Here is a 21,835-nt window from a genome sequence, read left to right as displayed (position 1 = left end):
AAGTGCAATGAAGAGAACTAAACAAAAATAAATAGAGTCCTAAACAGTCCTATAACCTGGAATACTTTAATGTAACATGTCTCTATTGTCAAATATTTATAATCCTAGTTAAATTTTGTATTTTTTTAATTAAATGACCACCTCTGATCGGGCTTGTGCTTTATATTGATAGCCTGCATACTGAAATCATATCTTAGCTCTACTAACAAAATCCTCTTTTCTTAAGAATGACACAGAGTATCATTTGTGACAGCATCCAGTTACAGGAAAGTGTTATACTTCTGGGGGTTTTGTCTACCTTAAAATCTAAAAGCAAAAGAGAGCCCTCTGAAAGATGTTTTATTCGGTGCTTTAAAAATAAAACAAACCAAAACACTTCTCTGAACAGTCCAGTTGCATGGTGCACACTCCCAAGCCCCACTGAGCCACCTGCATGACTCTGAAGCGGCCACATAGAAATGAGCGTCCAGCTGGGACATAGACAAAATGGATCTCTCTCTGTCCCTTAGCAAAATACTTGTTAGCCCAAGGGAAAGCCCAATGGAAAGGAGACAGGCAATGTAGACTCAACAGTTCTGCTCACTTGTGGTAATAATTCTGTAGTATTTTTTAGTAAAATAATTTTGTGCCCTTCACAATCCTCATTACAGAGGAAGACCTTTATCCTCCTACCTTGGGAGGGAGACAAGTATCCCCACCCCCCATTTTACAGAAAAAATAACCGGAAGATTAAACAAGGGGTTTCTGGCTGAGCTGGGAATAGAACCCCAGAGGAAATCCTGGGCCCATTGAAGTAAATGGGAGTTTTGACAGAAACTTCAATGGGGCCAGGTTTTCATCATAGATCTCTAATATGGCAGCTTCAAGTTTCATCCACTTAGCCACATGGCCTCTCAAAAGGAATTTGTCAAATCAGTGTGCTTAGCCAGGAGGCTGTAAAATGGGGTAGAACCTGCATGTGTAACTTACTGTTTCGGTATATTACACGTTCTCCCCGCAGCCCACTATCTGGTCCACAGAGGATAACAGCCTATTACTGCTGCTAATTGATGTGGTTAGTCCTTTAGCTCAAGTAGTAGAAATCTGTACTGAACCTTGTTATAATGCATGCAGAGAGTCAGTACAAGAGTCGACCTCAGATGCCTGGAATTAAACCTCAGGGAAGTATATAACTCACAGGTTCAGTAGATTTCATTTCCCCCTTAGCATGGCTGGTCCATAGAGGAGGATAGCCTACTAATGTTGCTAGCTAACTGAAATGTTGAACATCTGCCTCATTCACTGAGTACCAACCTTGTTTTGCACTAACTCAGGCAAGGGTTCTGAGGAAAAAATAAGTGACCATGTAATTAAGTACAGTATCAAATAGGGTGACAGGAAAGCAAATGTAAAAAATAGGGATCGGGGTAGCAGGAAATAGAAACCTAAATAAAACAATGCCCTGAATACTTGGACTGTCCCTATAAAATCAGGACATCTGGTCACCCTAGAATCAAGTCATACACACAAGGGAGCAGAATTAAAGTTGCAAGGACAACCTTCATTCTGGCATTTCCTAACATATTTAAACTTTGCAACTTTAATATTCTTTTAATACAGTTTTGTATTAATTTTACATAATTATATATATTATAGGTGGATGTGAGATTCTTTTAATAAACTGAAGATAAATTGCATTTATCTTGAGCATTAGGCCATTCCAACTGCACTCTGCCACATATCCCTCTTCCAGGATTTATTCTAACATTTCAAACTTCTAAACAGATATAAGCCATTTCAGTTTTCAATTATCTGGCAGAGAAATGTTTCTTCTTTCTCCAAAAATGTAGAGTTCTCTCATACACATTGCTCTCACACAAAGCCCAGGAGGGGCACTATTCAGTCCTAGACCAGTGAAAATTTTAAAAGTCCACAGGCTCACCTCCATCGCCCTGGAGCTTGCTCTGACTATGCAGTCTCTACACTGGATGCAATAAGAGCAGAATTTGACATTCCTCATTATAGATGAGGCTGGTAGTATCTCCCATTAAGGTTGCCCGACACTTCCTATTATAAGATCCTGTTTTTACAGTTGCTTTTTTTAGAACTTTGCCAAAATTTAAACATCTGGGGTGAAATTTTCCATGCTGGGAGTTTGCCTCTTGCTGGATTTTTTTTTTTTTTTTTTTGGAGATGGCGTTTCTGCCAAAAGGGTTCAGCCATTTCCGAGAATTAGGGGAAAATACATTGATTTCAATGTTAAAAAAAATAATTATTTTAACCTTTTCTCTAAGAAGCTCTAGCATGGCCATGCTTTGGAGCAGGAACTAGAAATTTGGCAAGTGGGGGGAGGGAGGGCAGCCTGTGTGTCCAGAGATGTGCCTATTACAGCTCTGGTCAAACTGTAAGCCTTTGAAAAATCTCAGTTTGCAGTCAGTAGAGACTTAAGAGTCTAATAGCTGAAATCACCCAAGAGTCTGTCCAGCCATTCACAGCTGCTAGTGCTGATCAGACAGTGCATGCACCATTCCCACAGAGCAACTGACCATGTTCCAAACTCTCAGAGCTCCTGTGTGTGACCGGACTACACATATGCCATCCCCACAAAGCCAAACTTTCCCTGTAATTGCTGCTCTAAACCAGGGTTGGACTAGACACCAGAAATGAGAGCAGAAAACCTCTCTCTCTCCTCTGCTCTGAAATGATCCCTCTCCTGGTAACCAAGCAACACAGAGGAGGCCACCTGACTTAAATGCAAAAGGGAAACAGAGAAGAAGATAGGAATAAGGAGCCCACTGAGACTGGAAGTGGGAGACAGGGGGAAGGAGAAGGACTGGAACAAGCTGGATACAGATACTGGGAACCAAAGGGGGTAGAACTGGAGTGGAGTAGGAGGAGGAAACAGATCTGTTTGGGTGAGGTGGGGAGACTGGTATGGCTAGGCAAGGACACTGGGACAAGAAGCCAGAGAGGGAGTAGGAGGAGACTGAGATTGGATAAGAAGACTGTGGAGGGAGGCTGTGAACCAATTGTGAGGGAAGAAACAGGGGTGGGAGAGAACTACTGGTGGTTAGGGGAAGAGACATATCGGACAAGGAGCCAGGAAGGAGAAAGACTGGCTGGGCAATGAGACTAGGGAGAAGGAGGCAGGGCAGGAAAGGAACTGGGACTGACTAGGAAGGGAGACTGGGACGAGAAGCTGGAGAAGTGGAGTTGGACTGTAGGCAGAGACATGACTGAGCCAGGGACAGATTGGCATGGATGTGGTAGAAGGAGAACAGGCAGAAGGGTCTGTGACCATTATAGAACACTCTCCTCCAGAGCCTGTAATAGAACCCAGATTTCTTGAATCTTATCATTTCTCTGCTCTTTGTAAAAATCCGTGAAACCCACTGGCAAAGTACATCTCATCCCCTTCTAGTGTTTGTCTACTTAAAGAATGATAATCTACTATTACTACCACAACCAGCACCAGTTACTCCCTCAGTTCAAGTGGTAGACATCTGGGCAGTGGATCTAAATGTTCCAACCCTGATAATTAAATATATGGGTGTTAATATGATGTAACATGGTCAAAACTAGTTTTTTTAGTTTGTTTTTTTAATAAATCTAGAAAGTTACACACCAAAAAACTACAGTAAAATGTTGCCTGTGCAGCCTTGATTCTGCCCTCTTTTGCATATTCATTATCATACAGCTTTTAATTACATGATCACAGAGTACTTTTTCCACAGTATTTTTTCCCCTGCCTCATTCAGTGCACAGGCTGAAAAGTGCTCATTTAATAAGCAGCTATTCAGAATTTTGCTTTAACCTCATTTTTTCAAATGTGTGGGGCCATGCCTTATTTACTGCATACTATTCAAACCCTGGAACATAGACAGAATAATTAATTTTCTCATGGGTTTTCTATGGTGCTCATCCCTATAGTATGAGAATGCTTCACAAACATTAATTAATTTTCACAGTCTCCTTGCAAGGCAAGGGGACAGTATTATTCCCATTTTATAAATGAGGAACTAAGGCACAGAGAAATTAAGATCACCAGTTTCCACTAATTTTAGGTGCCCAATTTGAGACGCTTAGGTCCTGATTTTTCAGAATACTTAGCATTAGATATCATTTTTTACATTCAAAGCACAGTTCCCCTTGACTTCAGCTGCTGTTGTGAGTGCACAGCAATTCTGTAAGTCAGATCCCAGGGTCTCTATTTGGGCACCCAGAGATGAGGAACACAATTAGTGACCAAAAGGTTGGTCTACGTGACTTGCCTAGCATCACACAGAAACTCTGAGGGAAGGTAGGGATAACATCTAATTCTTCAGGGCAGAATTCATCTGCTTTAATTGTGAGAATTTCGTTTCTCCTTCACTGAACACCTAACTTCTGCAACAAGTGAAGCAGAGGTTCTACTCACAAACAGACACCTTCAATACACAACCCTGAATCATCCCCAGAACAGGATCATCCTGTGCAGTGATGGAGGCAGCTGTTTTGTGGAAAACATACCATGCAATCTTGTAATTAAAGACATAATGCAGATGATACCCAAGGAGGCTGAATTAAGGTTATATGGGCAACTTCAATTCTAGCATTTCTTAACTTTTGAGAGTTTGACTTTAGAAATCTTAATAATGTTATTTTACCATAGTTTTTATGTTTGTAATATTAACATAACTTAAAAGCTTACTTTGAGTGATTACTTAACTGCAGCTCTTCTACCAAATGACAGCATATGGAAGACAAGTGCTAAAAGAAGGTGTGGATTTTTTCTTGGTTCATTCCTTAATATTTTCCCTCTGTTGGTAACCTTTTTTATGCACTTCTTATTTGCTTAAACTTTGACTGACTGATGAAGCATGCAAAACACTATAGCTCCATGCCCTTGCATGTATTATAGCATATATCTGTATTACTCATGCTCTTATAAAATTTTGGCAGTACAATCTTTGCAACAGATGCTCATATCATGGGGTACATTATATCTGGTGTGAAGCAGATCTGTCGCAGCTAAAGTTTATACATTAAATTATTCATTCTAAAATTTCAACACAGTGATAACAGGAAAAGGAAAATCCCTATACCATTCAAAAAGAAACATCTGAAGCACACTGTCTTCTTTCAAACCCCAATTACTATTATTATTTTTCAAGCACACAGAAATGTGCGAGGTGCCTACAAAGCAACTAAAAGACAGGGTCTCTAGAGTGTACAACCTAAATACTCTATAATAACATAAAGTTTATGAAAATAAGGGAAAGTAGGAAAAGGAGAGGCAAGGATGGACAAGAGTGACAAGTTCTGTTTCCTTGAATGTTTAGTTTGGTTACCGTTCTTCCTCCTCACTTCTGTAGGTAACATGGCAGAAGTGAATTTTTAATGAAGAATTTCAATGAGGTCAGTGACGTTGGTTGATGAACTGGAAAAAGCATTCCAAGAATAAGGGGCAGCAGGGGGCAGGCTCTGTGACAGAAGCAAATAAAGGAGAATCAAGGCTGAAATCGCTGATTGAGCAGAGGAAGCAGGAGAAAAGCAAAAGAAGACCAACTCAGAGATGTAAAGAGGGGTTGTGTGATAAGGCCTTGAAGACAAGAAGTTTGAATTGCAGTGGAATGACTCAGAGGAGACAACATGCTTGAAGCAACAGACAAGAAAGGCTTTTGGCAGCAGCCATATGAATGAACAGGAGAAGCAGAGGTTAGTACTTAACATCCAAGAGGAAGAGATTGCAGTGGTTGAGGCAGGAGATGATGAGACTTTGGACAAATCAAAGAGAGTGGATTTTAGAACCATTGTGGGGAAAAAATTTACAGGACCGTGCCACAGCCTGGATGTAGGGAGAGAAGGAGAGGTAGGCCAAAAGCTTTCTCTCAGTCTTTGTGCTCTTCATAGATTACTCCTGCAGTTTTCCCAGGTCAGCTTTATCCTGAAGTCCACACCAAAAATAAAAACCTCTCTGAAGTTGGTTTTTCTATCTCTCTTCTGTAGGTGTGAAAAGATTCCCTAGTGTTCTGAGGTAATAAGGATTACTTGTTCCCCTTATCTGTTTAATAAAAAGTAATTATCAAAAAGGTATTTGAAAAGGATTGGAGGAAGGGATTCTGTTGGTGTTAGCCTGCACAAGGTCAATGCTTCATTCAGGAGTGAGAGTAAATTGAGGATTATATATGTATAGTAATTACTATTTGAGAACAATTATCTGGGTACAATTTGTTAACACAAAGATTAGATAAAACCCATCACCACACTTAAATAGCAAGTATAAAAAGAGGCTGTACTGAATTTACAAAAATGTTCTTTTAAAGAGTTCAATTGTTAGGTATATTTCAACCACACGACTTTCTCATTTGAAAGAGTATTTGCGTAAAAACAAAGATACATATGGAATCCTGCAAATAATTTCCTAAATTAGAATGTCTTTTAAAAAAACAAACAAACAAACAAAAAAAAAACCTTTATGTACTTCAAAACTGCAAGTTTATGGTCAATTTGTAATCAGTCATGTAGAATACTTATTTATGCAATTAACACACTCTACAGACCACCTTTTGGTTCTTTAGGTTTTATAACATACCTAAAAGGTAATAAAATATTTTAAAACTTTCTAAAAAGTATACACACACGCAGTATTTCAGATATATTATTTGTGATCAAATCAATTCAAAAACTTCAGGGCATTTCTTTGAAAAAGCAACAACAGGTCTAATCTGGCCAAGCACAATGCTTTGTATCATGAATAGTCCAACTGACTTCAACTTGATTGCTCATGGTTGTGAGTGTTATATTGGATAGTGTTTGCAGGATTGGACCCATAAACCTAATAGACCAATGAATATTAACCATATTTATGAATGTGATTAAATTAACGACAAGAGGGGGCTGCTGCTTCACACAGTAAAACAATTGTTGTTAGTAGGCCGTAGCATTAGTAGTTGGCCCTAGCATTAGTAGTAGGGCATTAACATCAGTGTCAGGAAGAGCTTCCTTCTGCACTCACAGAGCTGGAGGAACATTTCTGTTTTACAGAATGTCAGAAACAGGATGCCAAAAAGGAGATAATTCAGAGATAATGTAAAAATAATACTAATGGATGCCAAAAAGGAGATAATTCAGAGATAATGTAAAAATAAAACGAATGATACAATTTTTTTTTAAACTGTAAAACTCAAGGGAGAAAACAAATTCACTCCTCTTTAGCTCAAAGAGATTTTTGTTTCTTTGATAAGTGGGTGACTGAGGACATACAGCTTTACAAATGTATGGCTCAGTAAAAACATCTGTCCCAACAGCATGGGAGATGTAGTACAAGAAAACCAATCTGTGTAAAGAAATGCAAAAATAGGGATATGTCGTTGCATTACTTTTGTTTTCTTTTGTTTACTTTACAAGCATGAATACTGTATTGAACATTTTTAGTCAGCATTTTCAAAAAGGCACTAGTATTTTGCTTTAGTTGACCCAAACTTTCTGCCCATTATTTCACAACACACTTACATTACTGGAAAATAAGAACAAAAATTTAGACTCCTTCATGCACAAAAATCTGAACAATATTTTTTTCCAAGTAAAAAGACCTTTAACATTTTTTACTACTACTAGTCCCCAAAGGGGAACTATATTCTTTACTGTTGCTTACTGCACATACTTCAGCAATGGATCATGCAAACCATCTAAATCTTCAAAGACAAAGAGGAAACTCAACTTTAGTCTCCAAAAGACAGAATTGTCAGCAACTATGGTAATACCCCATTATCAAAGAGCAAATGAAGTCCATTGTGTGTTTAATAAAATTCAAGTTACAGTACTCAGACTTTGCAAATGAAACTTCCTGATATATTTAAGGGTAATTTGCACTTCTCTATGCATTTATTTTTATTAAACCTCAACACATATTCCAAATAAGAAATCTGTAATTCATAGGCATTGTGCACTATTGTACCTGATAAATTTGGCTTGGGACTTTTGAGCAGGAGCTGTGTCTTGCAGAGAAATCTCCACTAGAGAGTACTACATGGAGCTTAGCATCTATTTCATTTAGGTGATGATATTCCATTGGTTCAGGGGTATACCCTTCTCCTGGTATTAGCCAGCCAGAGACATTTTCCTATAAACAGTTAAGGGAAATGGTTATTTCATATGACCAAAGAAAATGGCTATTCAAGGCAGTCAAACATCAACATATATTACTGTCATGCTGGCTGGATTGGTGGCGGGGCATTTAGTATATTGTTTGGCATCAGTGTGTCAAAATCATAATAATTCATGTGAGATATGCCATGTCAGGTACCGTTAGACAGGCTATAATGTGCTAAGTAAGACGATAATACTTATGTTCATGTGTTATATGTGTAATGGAAGTTATACATATGTTTGGTATATCAGTATTTCAAATTGTGGCATCTCAGACAGGATGGCTGCAGAACAATAGCCTGCTTAATGGCCCATTGAGACACTCACAGGTGCAAGAGGCCCAGGGGGAGAAGCCAGGGATATACCTGATTAGTTACCAGGACTGGCCCATGTGACTCTGGACTCCATTTTGGTTCCTGTGAAATTCCACAGGCAGCGTACCTGGTGAGGCACCAAGACTGGCCCATGTGACTCTGGATTCCATTTTAGTTCCTGTAAAACTCCACAGGCAGCGTACCTGGTGAGGCACCAAGACTGGCCCATGTGACTCTGGACTCCATTTTAGTTCATGTAAAACTCCACAAACAGCATGGCCAGGGCCAGGAGGTATATAAGGCAGAGGCCTGGGGAATCCATTCTGTCTTTTGTTCTGTTCAGCTACAGACACACACCTGCCTCTGGATCAATTCACCTGCAACTGAACTGAAGGACTAAGACCCATCCAAATACTGGATGTATTCCAGAGGAACTGTACAAGCCAGCAACTCCACAATTCTCCCAGAAACTTGATGTATACAGACTTTCAATCATTTGTATGTATCTGATTTGCCTTGACCCTTTAACATTTCTCTTATGGTTTGTTTTTTTCTTTTATAATAAACCTTTAGTTTTAGTTATTAAAGGATTGGCTGGCAGCGTGGTATTTTGGGTAAGATCCAAACTTATATTGATCTGGTACTGTGGCTGACCCTTTGGGGTCAGGAGGAACCTTTTTAGTAAAGAGCATAGAGTTTAAATAACTGGTCTCTATACTGGACCTAGTGGTGGATTGGGGGCCAGAGACTGAAATGCAGTAAAGGGGGCTGTGTGTATTTGTGTGCTGGCTTCTTGATAACGGTTTGGGGGAATCAGAAGCACAGTTTGTGGCTGGTTGGGAAGTCTGACTTCAGTGTCGCCCACCAGTGCTGGGAGAATCTGCTCTCCTTTTACAGCCTGCCCTGACCTTGGCATTATCAGGTGGCTACCCTGGGCACGGGAAGGGTCACAATTATTTCTCAAAGAAATGTTATTTTTAAGAATTAAAATACAGTGAGCTCTCAATCACATCAGTGAAAATCTGAGCTTCCCTTAAATTAATGATGTTCCTCTAGTGTTCCTGAAAATTAAATCTCATCCAATAATTGCAGGCATATATTTTAAATTTGTCTTAAATATAACTAATCAGCAATTTTTAAAAAGTATATTCAAACCTCCTACATTAATAAAAATCCACATTTTAAAAACACATTTACACCCTCATACTTCCATCCCTAACTAAAATTTAACAGAAAAACATAATACATATGTACAATACACTTTTGCAATGCTTATAGATTCCTTTTTTCTAAACAAAGTGTTTTTAAAGAAGTCAAACATGGGTCCTCAATGAGTAATAAGTTAGAAATCTTCAAATGAAGTCAGTTACCAGAAAGCAAAACAAAAACAAAACCTCAGACTTCTTGACATGTAAACATTTGTTTATTTAAACCTGAAAAATCTCAGAAACCGTAATCAAATGGAACTCTATTAACAAACATGTCACGGCATAATAAAGAAGAGAAATATTAAGTCAAAAGGTAATTTTAAAGAGTTTCACATGCTTGAAAATATAGGCTTTGCATAAAGGTGCCTCCTCAAATACAACCTCAGTAATATAATGCATATGAGTGTTCAAGGGTGTGCGTAAGCTTCATATAATAACTTCTCCCCAAGAAATCAGATGCCACACCTAGCACACCAGTTTTATCTGGTAAACAGAGTTGAGAGCATGACAGAAGAAAGAAGACTCAAGACAAAAGAATAGCTGAAGGTGAGAAGAATCATGAGGGCCTGCTTTTGTGAATGTCAAGCATACAACTGTATGCAAAAACCTGTAGTTTAGGTAAGTATGCACACAAGTATCTGAATCTTTCCTGCACTGCAAGACATCATTTAGGGCAGTGGTTCTCAACCTTTCCAGACTACTGTACCCCTTTCAGCAGTCGGATTTGTCTTGCGTACCCCAAAGTTTCACCTCACTTAAAAACTACTTGTTTACAAAATCAGACATAAAAATACAAAAATGTCACAGCACACTATTACTGAAGAATTGCTTACTTTCTCATGTTTACCATATAAAAAATCAATTAGAAAAAAAATTGTACTTTTATTTCACTGCATAGTATATAGAGCAGTATAAACAAGTCATTGTCTGTATGAAATTTTAGTTTGTATTGACTTTGCTAGTGCTTTTTATGTAGTCTGTTGTAAAAGTAGGCAAATATCTAGAAAAGTTGATGTACCCCCTGGAAGACCTCTGTGTATCCCCAGGGGTACGTGTACCTCTGGTTGAGAAACACTAGTGTAGGGCATAAATAGGCTCCACCATCTCTATCATGCTGTTTGCTTGAATGGCTACCTTGCTGTGTTTCTATAAGGTAATTTTTTTTTACAAGGATAGGTTGCTAGCCTATCACTCAACCCCTTTTCATTTGGTCCCTATGCTTTGACCTTAGGTGGCTCTACCAGGAGTTAGAACTCCCGCTGGCATAGCTCTTCAGTCACTGGAATACACGGGCCTTCCCATTGTGTCAAGGTGCAGTTCCCAGAGAAGGACAAGTGTCTAGTGATGCTTTAAAATGTTGGGTAACTATGACAAAATTCCAATCTAACAATGGTGCAAATTGACTCAGTGATTTACTCTGGATTTACAGCAGTGTACTTTACAGTGGTATTTAAATCCTAGAGGTTTGGGGTTTTTTTTTTTTTTTTTTTGTTTTTGTTTTTGTTTTTTTTTTTTTTGGGGGGGGGGGGAGGAGAAGACAGGAAGGAAAATCAGGCCTTGAGTGCCTAAGCATGAAGAAATCTTCAGTTAATGAATGAATTCTTTCAATAAAGGGCCTAATCCTGCAAGCTTTCTGCATATGGAACTCTCATTGAGTTGAGAAGGAGTTCAGCACTTGGGGATTTTGCAGGACTGGATCCATAATCTTTTGTAGACCAATGGTGCTTTACAGGAAAAAATGGTCCATGAAATGACACTGGTAAAGGAGAGAATAACTAAATGTAGCATTTTTTATTACTCTAAATAATAAACTGGTATCACTAAAAAATTAACAGTAGTTCCGAGGCATTGTGTGGTTTGTTTGGTTTTTTTTAAACTTAAAATGTTTTAAATTTAAGTATTTGAATTGATTGGTGAAGATTCTTTAAAACCCATCTTTTGTTTAAATCAATTCACTAGAAAGAAAGTCATTAACATGAGGTCTGAGAAAAATATACACATCAGTCCTAATTCAGTGCAATTCATGCCAGAAATAATAACTTGCAAACTCCCACCACAGAGTTCACTCTTTCTCCGACAATCTCTCTCTATGCAAAAACGGATTATATACTGCAGACTAAAATGTGAATTATGTAAGAGAATACACATGGAATTAACAGCAACCAAAGAATTGCCAGAAGTCAGAGGAGTCTGCATACTATTATGGTAAAAACCTGAAATAAACCTGAAAAAAATTAGAAGAACATGTCAAGCTAAATTCAACAGACAACCAACAAATTAGTAGCAACTTTTACTATTCTTTTATAGTAATACATCATCTCCATATAAAAAACAAGAGTCACCTCAACAAGTCATAAGTCAGTTCTCTAATGGCTTTTCATATAAGGATGCATTACAAAAACTGACAGGAAGAGGAAGAAGTAACAAAATCATCTTTTGGAGCCAATTAATGAAAATACTACATCAGGCTGCCTGCCTCTCACTGAGCAAATGAAGGATTGCATGGAAATGAAGTATACAACATAACTAGTTCCAATTTAAAATAGCATGTTATGATGTCAAGATAACATCTAGAAGCAAGTTCAATATATACACAGTCTCTTTTGTACTTTCAAAACAGCCTTACTGATGTTAAGTTTTTCATTAAAAAAACTTCTCTCCCAGTGTCCTACTGCCAGTTTCCAGATCATTAAATCAGAACGTGTTTTTTCCAACAGCATAGTATAGGCTTACTATTATTCTTTTGGAGTATTTGAGACAGATTACACTCTTGCAAGTTCGATGGTCTAACTAACCCGACAAAAAGCTTTTGAAATGTTTTAAATTATCAGAAATCTCTTTTACAAAGATTCTAGATCGAAATGAAAAATCCTGTTTGCATTATCTGACAGTTATCAAGTAGAAATGACTGAATGCACAATTGCCTAATACACAATACAGTTTACAGATCAGTTATGTAATATATATATATTTATTTAAGGCTTCTGACTTTTAGTTTTAACCAATAAACATGAACAAAAAACATCCTTGATATTAAAAAATAAAATCTGTGTTTATTGGATAAACACTGGAAAAAAACACTAGTAATGGTAACTTGTGTCTAAGGGCTTGCCTACATGGAGCAGTAATGAGAACTACTACGGTGATTTCTAAAGCATACTAACATATTGCACATTAATTGGTCCTCATAGGCCCTGCTGGTGCACACTAAATATTCCCTACTGCACTTTAACATAGTGCTGTTTGTAACAGTACTACGTTAAAATGCACTAGAGAACATTACAAAAAGATTCTCATTACAGTATATACTGCTGTAATGACTAATGTATATTATATTGTATACATTACTCATTACAGTATATACAAAGGGAAAGCCCTGAAACCTCCTGGTTTTTGAACATCTACATAAAACTCAAAAATTGCTAAAATATTAGCAACCCTGAAAAAAATAAGCTCTAAATAAAGTGTGCCAAACTTGTCTTGACTTACATCCCACATAACATCACTGTGAAATTGCACAGACTGTAAGTCAGGACAGAATGTGCCTGTCAAAGAGCTGGTCTCCCAGAGTGCCCCCTGGGCAAGGATGGGTTTTAAACTCACACAGCATTTAATCTTCCATCTCTAGTACTGGTCTGACTGTTGTAGGAGAAAGAGCCCTTCAACAGAGTCTGTGGAAGTCCACCCCTTCCAGCGCTATTAAAGATAAAAAAGGAAATCACACACACAAACAAACACAGGGTCACAGTAAGACTCTCTTCCTTCAGAGTCTCTGATAAGCAACAGACTGGTTCAGTGCCCACAGGCAAGTCTCCACTAACAGTTCCAAAGTAATGGTTCAGCATCAGGCCCTCCCTTCTCACAAAGAGGGACTCAACAGGCAGTGGCTCCCTGAACAATTTCTGCCCAACCTCTCCAGGAACTGAAGGTTTGCTCTCCTCGCTGAGATTCTCCCTTTTAATCTTCAGGAAAGGGAAGAAAGAGGATCCAGGGAACTACAGACTGGTCATCCTCACCTCAATCCCCGGAAAAATCATGGAGCAGATCCTCAAGGAATCCATTTTAAGGCACTTGGAAGAGACGATGGTGATCAGGAACAGTCAATATGGATTCACCAAGGGCAAGTCATGCCTGACCAACCTGATTGCCTTCTATGAAGAGGTGACTGACTCTGTGGATGAGGGAAAAGCAGTGGACGTGATATACGTTGACCTAAGCAAAGCTTTTGATTAAAGTCTCCCACAGTATTCTTATCCGCAAGTTAAAGAAGTATGGATGAATGGACTATAAAAGAAATATGGATGAATGGACTATAAAATGGATAGAGAGCTGGCTAGATCATCAGGCTCAACAAGTAGTGATCAATGGCTTGATGTCTAGCTGGCAGCCGGTAACAAGCAGAGTGCCCCAGGGGTTGGTCTTGGGGCCAGTTTTGTTCAACATCTTCGTTAATGATTTGGAGGATGGGGAAGATTGCACCCTCAGCAAGTTTGCAGATGACACTAAGCTGGGGGGAGTGGTAGATATCCTGGAAGGTAGGGATAGGATACAGAGTGACCTAGACAAATTGGAGGATTGGGCCAAAAGAAATCTGATATGGTTCAACAAGGGCAAGTGCAGAGTCCTGCATTTCAGAAGAAGAATCCCATACACAGTTGCAGACTGGGGACTGATGGGCTAGGCAGCAGTTCTGCAGAAAAGGACCTGGGGGTTACAGTGGATAAGAAGCTGGATATGAGTCAGCAATGTGCCCTGAATGCCAAGAAAGCTAATAGCATACTGGGCTGCATTAGTAGGAGCATTGCCAGCAGATCGAGGGAAGTGATTATTCCCCTCTATTCGGCATTGGTGAGGCTGCAGTTGGGAGTATTGTGTCCAGTTTTGGGCCCCCCACTATAAAAAGGGTGTGAACAAGTTGGAGAGAGTCCAGTGGAGGGCAACAAAAATGATTAGGGGGCTGGAGCACAAGACTTATGAGGAGAGACTGAGGGAACTAGGCTTGTTTAGTCTGCCAAAGAGAAGAATGATGGGGGATTTGATAGCAGCCTTAACTACCTGGAAGGGGGTTCCAGAGAGGATGAAGCTAGGTTGTCCTCAATGGCAGTAGATGACAGAACAAGGAGCAATGGTCTCAAGTTGCAATGGGGGAGGTCTAGTTGGATATTAGGAAAAAGTTTTTCACTAAGAGGGTGGTGAAGCACTGGAATGGGTTGCCTAGGGAGGTGGTGGAATCTCCTTCTTTAGTGGTTTTTAAGCTGCGGCTTGACAAAGCCCTGGCTGGGATGATTTAGCTGAGGTTATTCCTGCTTTGAGCAGGGGATTGGACTAGATCCCCTCCTGAGGTCCCTTCCAACTCTAATATTCTATGATTCTATGATCTTCCCTCCAGGCCTGATACACCTTGCAGGTGTAGTGGGGTACGGCTGCTTGAGCCTAGAGCAGTTCATTAACCCTGAGCAGCCAGTGTGGTGTCTACACACCCCATCACAGTTCCCAAAAGTGTTAATCAACTCTTGAAACAACAAGTATCTGGGCCAGGTCAGAACAGACAAGATTAATCATTTGTTTCTTGATAATTTCCTCAAAAATCTTCCCTACGAACAGTCTCAGATCAGATCTAGATCAGATTATAGGCCTAATATGAAGAAAAAGAATTCATCTCCAGACTGATTAGGTCTCTGACTAGGGAAAGCATTTTCCTTTTTGTTTCCCCATTTTGGCCATAAAATTCACATTTAAGTGTTTTCTAACAATCATCTCATAGAATAATCCTCAAACTGTCACTCCTATTTGTCTGGTGTTCACTGTGTATTAAATCTGCAGCAATACATAATCATCTTCTAATGTGAGCGGCTGAAAGTCTGTCACAAACAACAGAAAGTCTCCAATAGGTATTCAGATAACAAGGTGACTGGTCCCAATATAAGAACCTAGGTAGACTGTTGCATATCCATGGCCAGGCTGCAATCAGAGTTGGTATAAGAAACTGCTAAATCATTGTTAGGCTGAATCTTCATTAGTCATCCTATACAGGTGACTCCTGATATACAGAAATCCCTTATTAACTATTTCTGAAGTTGCTTCATGTTTTAAAAATCTGAGGGACTACACATCTAGAGAGAAGAAATAAAACTGCATTCAGTAAATAATACCATTCTTCTTGTTTGGAAAGTATATTACTATCTTTAATGTTCACCACAAAAAAAAAAACATTTAAAAGATTTTCAGTTGAAGTCGTTTCTAAATTGGTCTCTCCCAGGTTTTTCTTTTATTAATGTGAAAAGTGTGCGCTAGAATGAGGAGCTTATTTAAAAAAAAAAAAAAGAAAAAAAAAAAGGGACAGAAGAGATTTGTTTTTCTTTCATTCTGTTTCTATCAGAATATTCTTGAAATATTTAAGTATCCTATTGATTAAAATGTCATCTTCATGCTGCCAAATCTGTTTCAAGTAGATTTGGTTACGTGATCCTGATGGTATGCCTTGAACCATTTTCAGCAGGAATAGTTACACAGAGGAAAGGGAAGATTGACCCATGATCTGGTGAGCTATATTTTCAAATTTTGTTATTCTAAAGATCATCGAATTAAGAATAGAGCGAAAGCAGACTCTTCTAACCAGCACATTACCATTACATCGGTTGCTTACTCCACCTGTATTATACAAGAAACATGCTTCTAAGGATACTCAGCTTTGACTGTTAGGTCAAATGTTGCTTTGAAATGCCACTGTTGATTGCAGAGCCTTTTGGGCCCACACATTCAAAGCTAAATGAGTCAGTTATGCTAGCTATGGTGTTCAAGTCTTCTTGCACCCCATGTTATGTGGAGAAAATATTTGTATTGGCCCAGAGCATCAGTTATATTTGGTGGCTTCTCTCGAGTAATCAAAAAGGTATTTATTTGGGCCACAGAATGAGTGACTACACATAAACCAACCTAAAATCTGGTTCCTTAAATCATTGCTTTGTTGATGCCATAACCACAAATAGCTAAGCCATTACAGGCTTATCTCTTTATAACCAATTTGTAATCAGATGAATCTACTCCCTTTTCCTGGGGCCATTGTTCATAAAGATGGATTTAAGTTGCATTTCAGAAGGCACTTTGCATGGATAGTGCCTCTCAGTTGTCCTAACCACATGACTGGAAACTAACTCAACATAAATACCCATAGCGGGGGAAGGGGAAGGAGAAAACTAATACACTATACATACTCTACACTTGATATGCTATCAGTTCTGCTTAGTTGCCCCACTGTAGAATTGTTGACTAAATGGAGTTATTCCAGACCATACTTACATTGGTGAAAATAAGATTAGAAAATGCCTGTTAATATCTATTTTTTTCTATTGTACAGTATACCTTTATATTTTTCTCCCTTCATAAATGTATCAACTTGATGTCTACAGATACAAGTACTCATGAAGACAGAACTGCAATGCTCTGTAAACTTATAACAAAAATTTTGCTGATGCAGACTTCTCTAGGTTGGATACTCCAAATATGCCTTATCGAAAATACATAAGTTCACTAATGAGAGTTTTCATGTTTAATTCTGCCATAGGAGAAAGGTGCAGTTTAAGTAAAAAAAATTAGATCATTCAACTTATTTACAGAGATTAATGGAGGACAAATGGTGAAAAAAGTACTGTTTCTTAGATTGCATTATTTCATAAAGCAGTATATCACAGATATAGTTAAGGGTTATCATACTATGAAAAATCTTATACTAACTGTGATGCTGGCAGACCAGATGCCAGCTCATGTCAAGATCCCTAGGCCTCACTGAACACATACAAATGCATAGCTGGAAACCATTCTGGCTTGTGTGTTAGAATTACCAAAATATAAATTAGAGTTATAATAATGTTTTGAGTGTTTAGACATTATGGAATGCTTGTAGGATGCTGCATATAGTAATCCTACTTATAATATCTGTATCCCATGGTGTAAGACAGGGGTGGCCAAACTGTGGCTCATGAGCTGCATGCAGCTCTTTTACAGTTAAAGTGCACCTCGCAGAGCCACCAATGCCTCCTTCATTCTCCGTCTACCAGACTGGGGTGAGGAGCTCGGAGCCTCTGCCCTGTGGCACGATGGTAGGGCCAGAGGCTTCTGTCCAGCAGGAAGGGGAGTCTTGGGGGTCAGTATATTTGGCCGCCTCTGGTATAGGGTAATGTTTAAATGTTTTCTCTGTAACTATAAAAAATATTTGCTAAGACTGTAAACTCTCCAAACAGGAAAGAAGCATTACCAAGTGTGAAATACTAGATTACCCCCCGAGGCATTATCTCCTGCCATTAGGACCACTGCATCCAAGTTGGCCATTGTGGAACAAAGACTGTCGATTGCTGCCCCCACCCATGAAGAGATTACATGCAGAAGCACTTGTCCATCTAGAGACTGGGGGATAAAAATCCCTAACCAGAAGGAAATGGAGTCTCTTTATGCTGTCTGAACTCCAAGGGGCAAAGATTCCTAGACATAAGCAAGAGATCCCCAAACTGTTTGGCTTGGGTTAGCCCCAAAGGACATAAAGGCTTGCTTATTATAGATGCTTCTATTACCTTTCGAATTTAAGATTGTACCTCATTTGTATGTGCGTGTTTATCTGCTTTAATCTGGTAAATAACTCTTATTTCTTTAGTTAGTTTATTACAGGATTGACTACAGGTATTGTCTTTGGTTTGAGATCTGAGTACAACGGATTTGGGTAAGTGAACAGTCCTTTGGGACTGCTAGTAACCTGATTATTATGATTTTTGATGTCAAGTGATCATCAATCACACAATTCATCTTGCCAGAATGGAAAGATAGTCTGTTTGGGCATTCCAGTCTGTCTGTGACTCCTTGGTAAGACTGTTATAGTGCTTTAAGAGTTCACATTTGTTACTGGGTTGGTGAAATCTAATAATATAACATATAACTCATTTGGAGTATCTGCCCTGCCTTTTGACAGTGTGTCCTGAGGTTGGCACTCATGGTTGTGAGCCACCCCAGACAGCATGACAGTAACTTATTTGGCAAAAGAAGATGATTTAAGGTTGCTGGCAGAGCCATTTCAAATTTAACTTTTGTGAAACTGAAATGTTACCATTACTTTTACATTAGCACTTTTTTCCATAGTTAATAGTGACTAAATACAGCTACTACATTTGAGTAACATTTTAAATGTCTAGAAGTGTTACACTTCGCAAACTTGTATTTAACCTTGGGTACTATCTAACTCCTAATTATCTCTGTAGATGGATAGTGAGCAAAGGCCCCTCAACCACAGAGGCTGCCCTTTCAGTACAGTGAGAAATGAAGGTTATTTACCAATAGCCAAATTTTTCAAGAGTCACCTCTGCACATTCACATTTATTGGGAAGCATCCTGTGATGCCACAGACCATAAGAACCTTCAGGAAGCAGCACCTGTTTGGATGTCCATGATCTCTCCTGCTCACAGCTCCATAGGAGACAGCATCTCCAACTGCCTCAGTTCTTTGAGTCACAGTAGCATAAAGACCTGGAAACCTGTGCCTGGGTTTTCACTGGGCCTCACCTATTGTTTGTGCTTTTACTATTAATTGTTGCACACAGTTGACTAATTACAATAATCAGCATAGCTTTTGGTGTTTACAAGATTTTTCGGCATTTTATAAAGTTTTTGACTCCTTGGCCTATTGTGCAGCTCCCAATCAGACCTGACATAGCTTCCTACCCACAGATTCTACTTGCTTCCAAAATGCAAACCATCTGCCAAATCTTTTTCATGCAAATGCTGTGTGATGCAAGTTTGTTTCCCAAGGACCAGAAAAGAAACTGAGAGGCAAGGTCCTGTCTTCTCATTCCATGCAGGGCAGAGCCCTGAGCCCTTTCTCAGGGATTAAGAAAAAGTGGCTACCCTGATGGACACTGGTTTCAGAAGGTTGTGGTACTCTGCAGCCCCCAGCACACTTCCATAGCAGGACTGTGCAGAGGCCACTCAAAAAACCTACGTTCACTTCCAATCCCAATCTCCTCCTGAGCACAAACTGAGTGAGTGGGTTTTGTTCATCAAAACTAAGCCAGCCTATTTCCTAAAATCAGCCAACCTGGTGAGCATCCAACTTACAAAGCTTTCTGGAAACACACTTTCAAGAAGGCTCTGTATATTGCCTGCTATAAAAGGTCTTTAATGACAAAGAATGCTCTGTTTGAAAGGGGCGCTCCTGAAGGTGAGTGCCACCCCTCTACAGGGATAAACTATAAAAAGGAGGACAAACATCCCAAGGCACCAGTCTCTCTCTCCTTGTCCATCACATTCTCTGCACTTGAGAGGGCAAAATGAAACAGCTGTTGGACTTTGGGGCAGAAGTCCTGACCTGAGAGTTTGGTCAGTAAACTGCTGGATCATGTGGTGAGAATGTTATCTTTGTAACTAAGATAGTTTTAGTATTTAGTATTAAGTAGTAGTTTTTAATATTTTTATTTATTTTTCTTGTACCCATTTCTGACTTTTATGCCTCATTACTCTCAATCTCTTTGTAGTTAATAAACTTGCTTCTCTGTTTTATCTAACTAAATGTGTTAAGTTGGAGAGTCTGGGTACTCATTTAAAATAATAAGATGGCATATTATTCCCTTAAAGGAATAATGGCCTTCATACATCTGTAGTGTCCAGGAGAGGACTGGGCGGTATATGACACATATTTCTGGGGAAGATCCCAGACTGGGAGGGTGTTGGGGTCACCCTGCAGTATAACCAAGGCTGTTGGGACTCAGGGTGTATATGGCAGGCTGAAGTTACACACAGACACTCAGGGTATGGCTTGCATTCCAGCAGGTAGTTTGTGAGCAGCACACATGGGAGGTACTACAGCAAGGCATTGTAAGGCACCCAAGGTTGCAGGACAAGGGTGACACAGCCCCCCCATTAGTCTGGATTGTGCCCTGGTATGTCACAACAACATTATACTCTCTATTAGAAATATATGGCATTACAAAATTTTGATGGTACAACACAGTAAAAGACTATTAGAATGTTTCTGGTTTACGAACATCAACACTGTTGTGCCACTGGGTACTGTTTAGTCTCAATCTCACTCCCATTCAACTGATGATGTTAGTACAGTACAGGCTTATAACTTCTATGGTGATTGCATCATGAATGGATATAACATTGCTGTCTTCCTTATCCATAATGGTTGGTGCGCAATGAACATAACAGAATGTGCATATAATGCAGTCATAGTCAACTTTAGGGAAGATGAGGGTAATATGTTACCAGCAAAAAAGATGGCATAATAATTTATAGTACTCATCTAACGCTTTTAAAAGTAGTAGAATCTGATACTATTAAGAGATGAAAAACACTGTTCATTTATTTCCCAGTCAAATATCAACTTTGAAACTTTACATTTCAAAAGATTACAGAAGCTGAACAGAGTAAATAGTATAAATCACACTTTTTCACTTCAACCCACTACCTTAAATCTGCAGTAAGACCTAAAACGAAAGATACAGATTTATAGTTTGATATGTTCTAAGAATGGCCATACTGGGTAGACCAATGGTCCATCTAGTCCAGTGGTTCTCAACCCGCAGACTGCTTGCGGCCCAATCAGCACACAGCTGCAGCCCATGTGACATCCTCAGGGCCATACAGATAGTATATATTGTTTGGATGTGGCCCACATAACACAGAGAGTTGCATAATCGGCCCACAATAGTAAATAGGTTGAGAACCACTGATCTAGCCCAACGTCCGATCTTCCAACACTGGCCAGTGCCAGATGCTTCAAAGAGAATGACCAGAACAGGGCACTTCATCGAGTGATCCAGTCCCAGCTTCTGGCAGTCAGAGATTTAGGGACACCCAGAGCACAGGGTTGCATCCCTGACCATCTGGCAATGATTTCCACAGGCTGACTGCATTGTGTGAAGAAGTACTTCCTTATGTTTTAAACCTGCTGCTTATTAATTTCAATGGGTGACCCCTGGGTTCTTGTGTTATGTGAAGGGGTAAATAAGACATCCCTATTCACTTTCTCCACATAATTCATGATTTTATAGAGCTCAATCATATCTCCCCTCAGTTTTCTCGTTTCTAAGATGAACAGTCTTTTTAATTTCTTCCTGTATGGAAGCCATTTCATACCCATAATCATTTTTGTTGCCCTTATCTGTACTTTTTCCAATTCTAATACATCTTTCTTGAGATAGGGCAACCAGAACTAGA

At 39.2% G+C, this 21,835-nt stretch overlaps 1 protein-coding gene across 2 annotated transcripts in view; it reads right to left on the bottom strand.

The window, feature by feature from the left end:
* The window catches only part of FSIP1 (fibrous sheath interacting protein 1), a 150,284-nt gene that overhangs the window by 95,039 nt on the left and 33,410 nt on the right, over window positions 1–21,835 (bottom strand). For both annotated transcript variants that reach the window (XM_067558022.1, XM_067558023.1), the window contains exon 10: window positions 7,919–8,083. In XM_067558022.1, the coding sequence (XP_067414123.1) occupies window positions 7,919–8,083 (165 nt within the window). The remainder of the gene's footprint in view (window positions 1–7,918; window positions 8,084–21,835) is intronic.

This window comes from Emydura macquarii, unplaced genomic scaffold (assembly GCF_026122565.2).
Source record: "Emydura macquarii macquarii isolate MOO-44397 ecotype Brisbane River unplaced genomic scaffold, CSIRO-AGI_Emac_v2 contig_1876, whole genome shotgun sequence".
In the NCBI taxonomy this organism is placed as follows: domain Eukaryota; kingdom Metazoa; phylum Chordata; order Testudines; family Chelidae; genus Emydura; species Emydura macquarii.
This window is presented reverse-complemented; position numbering and strand designations above follow the sequence as displayed.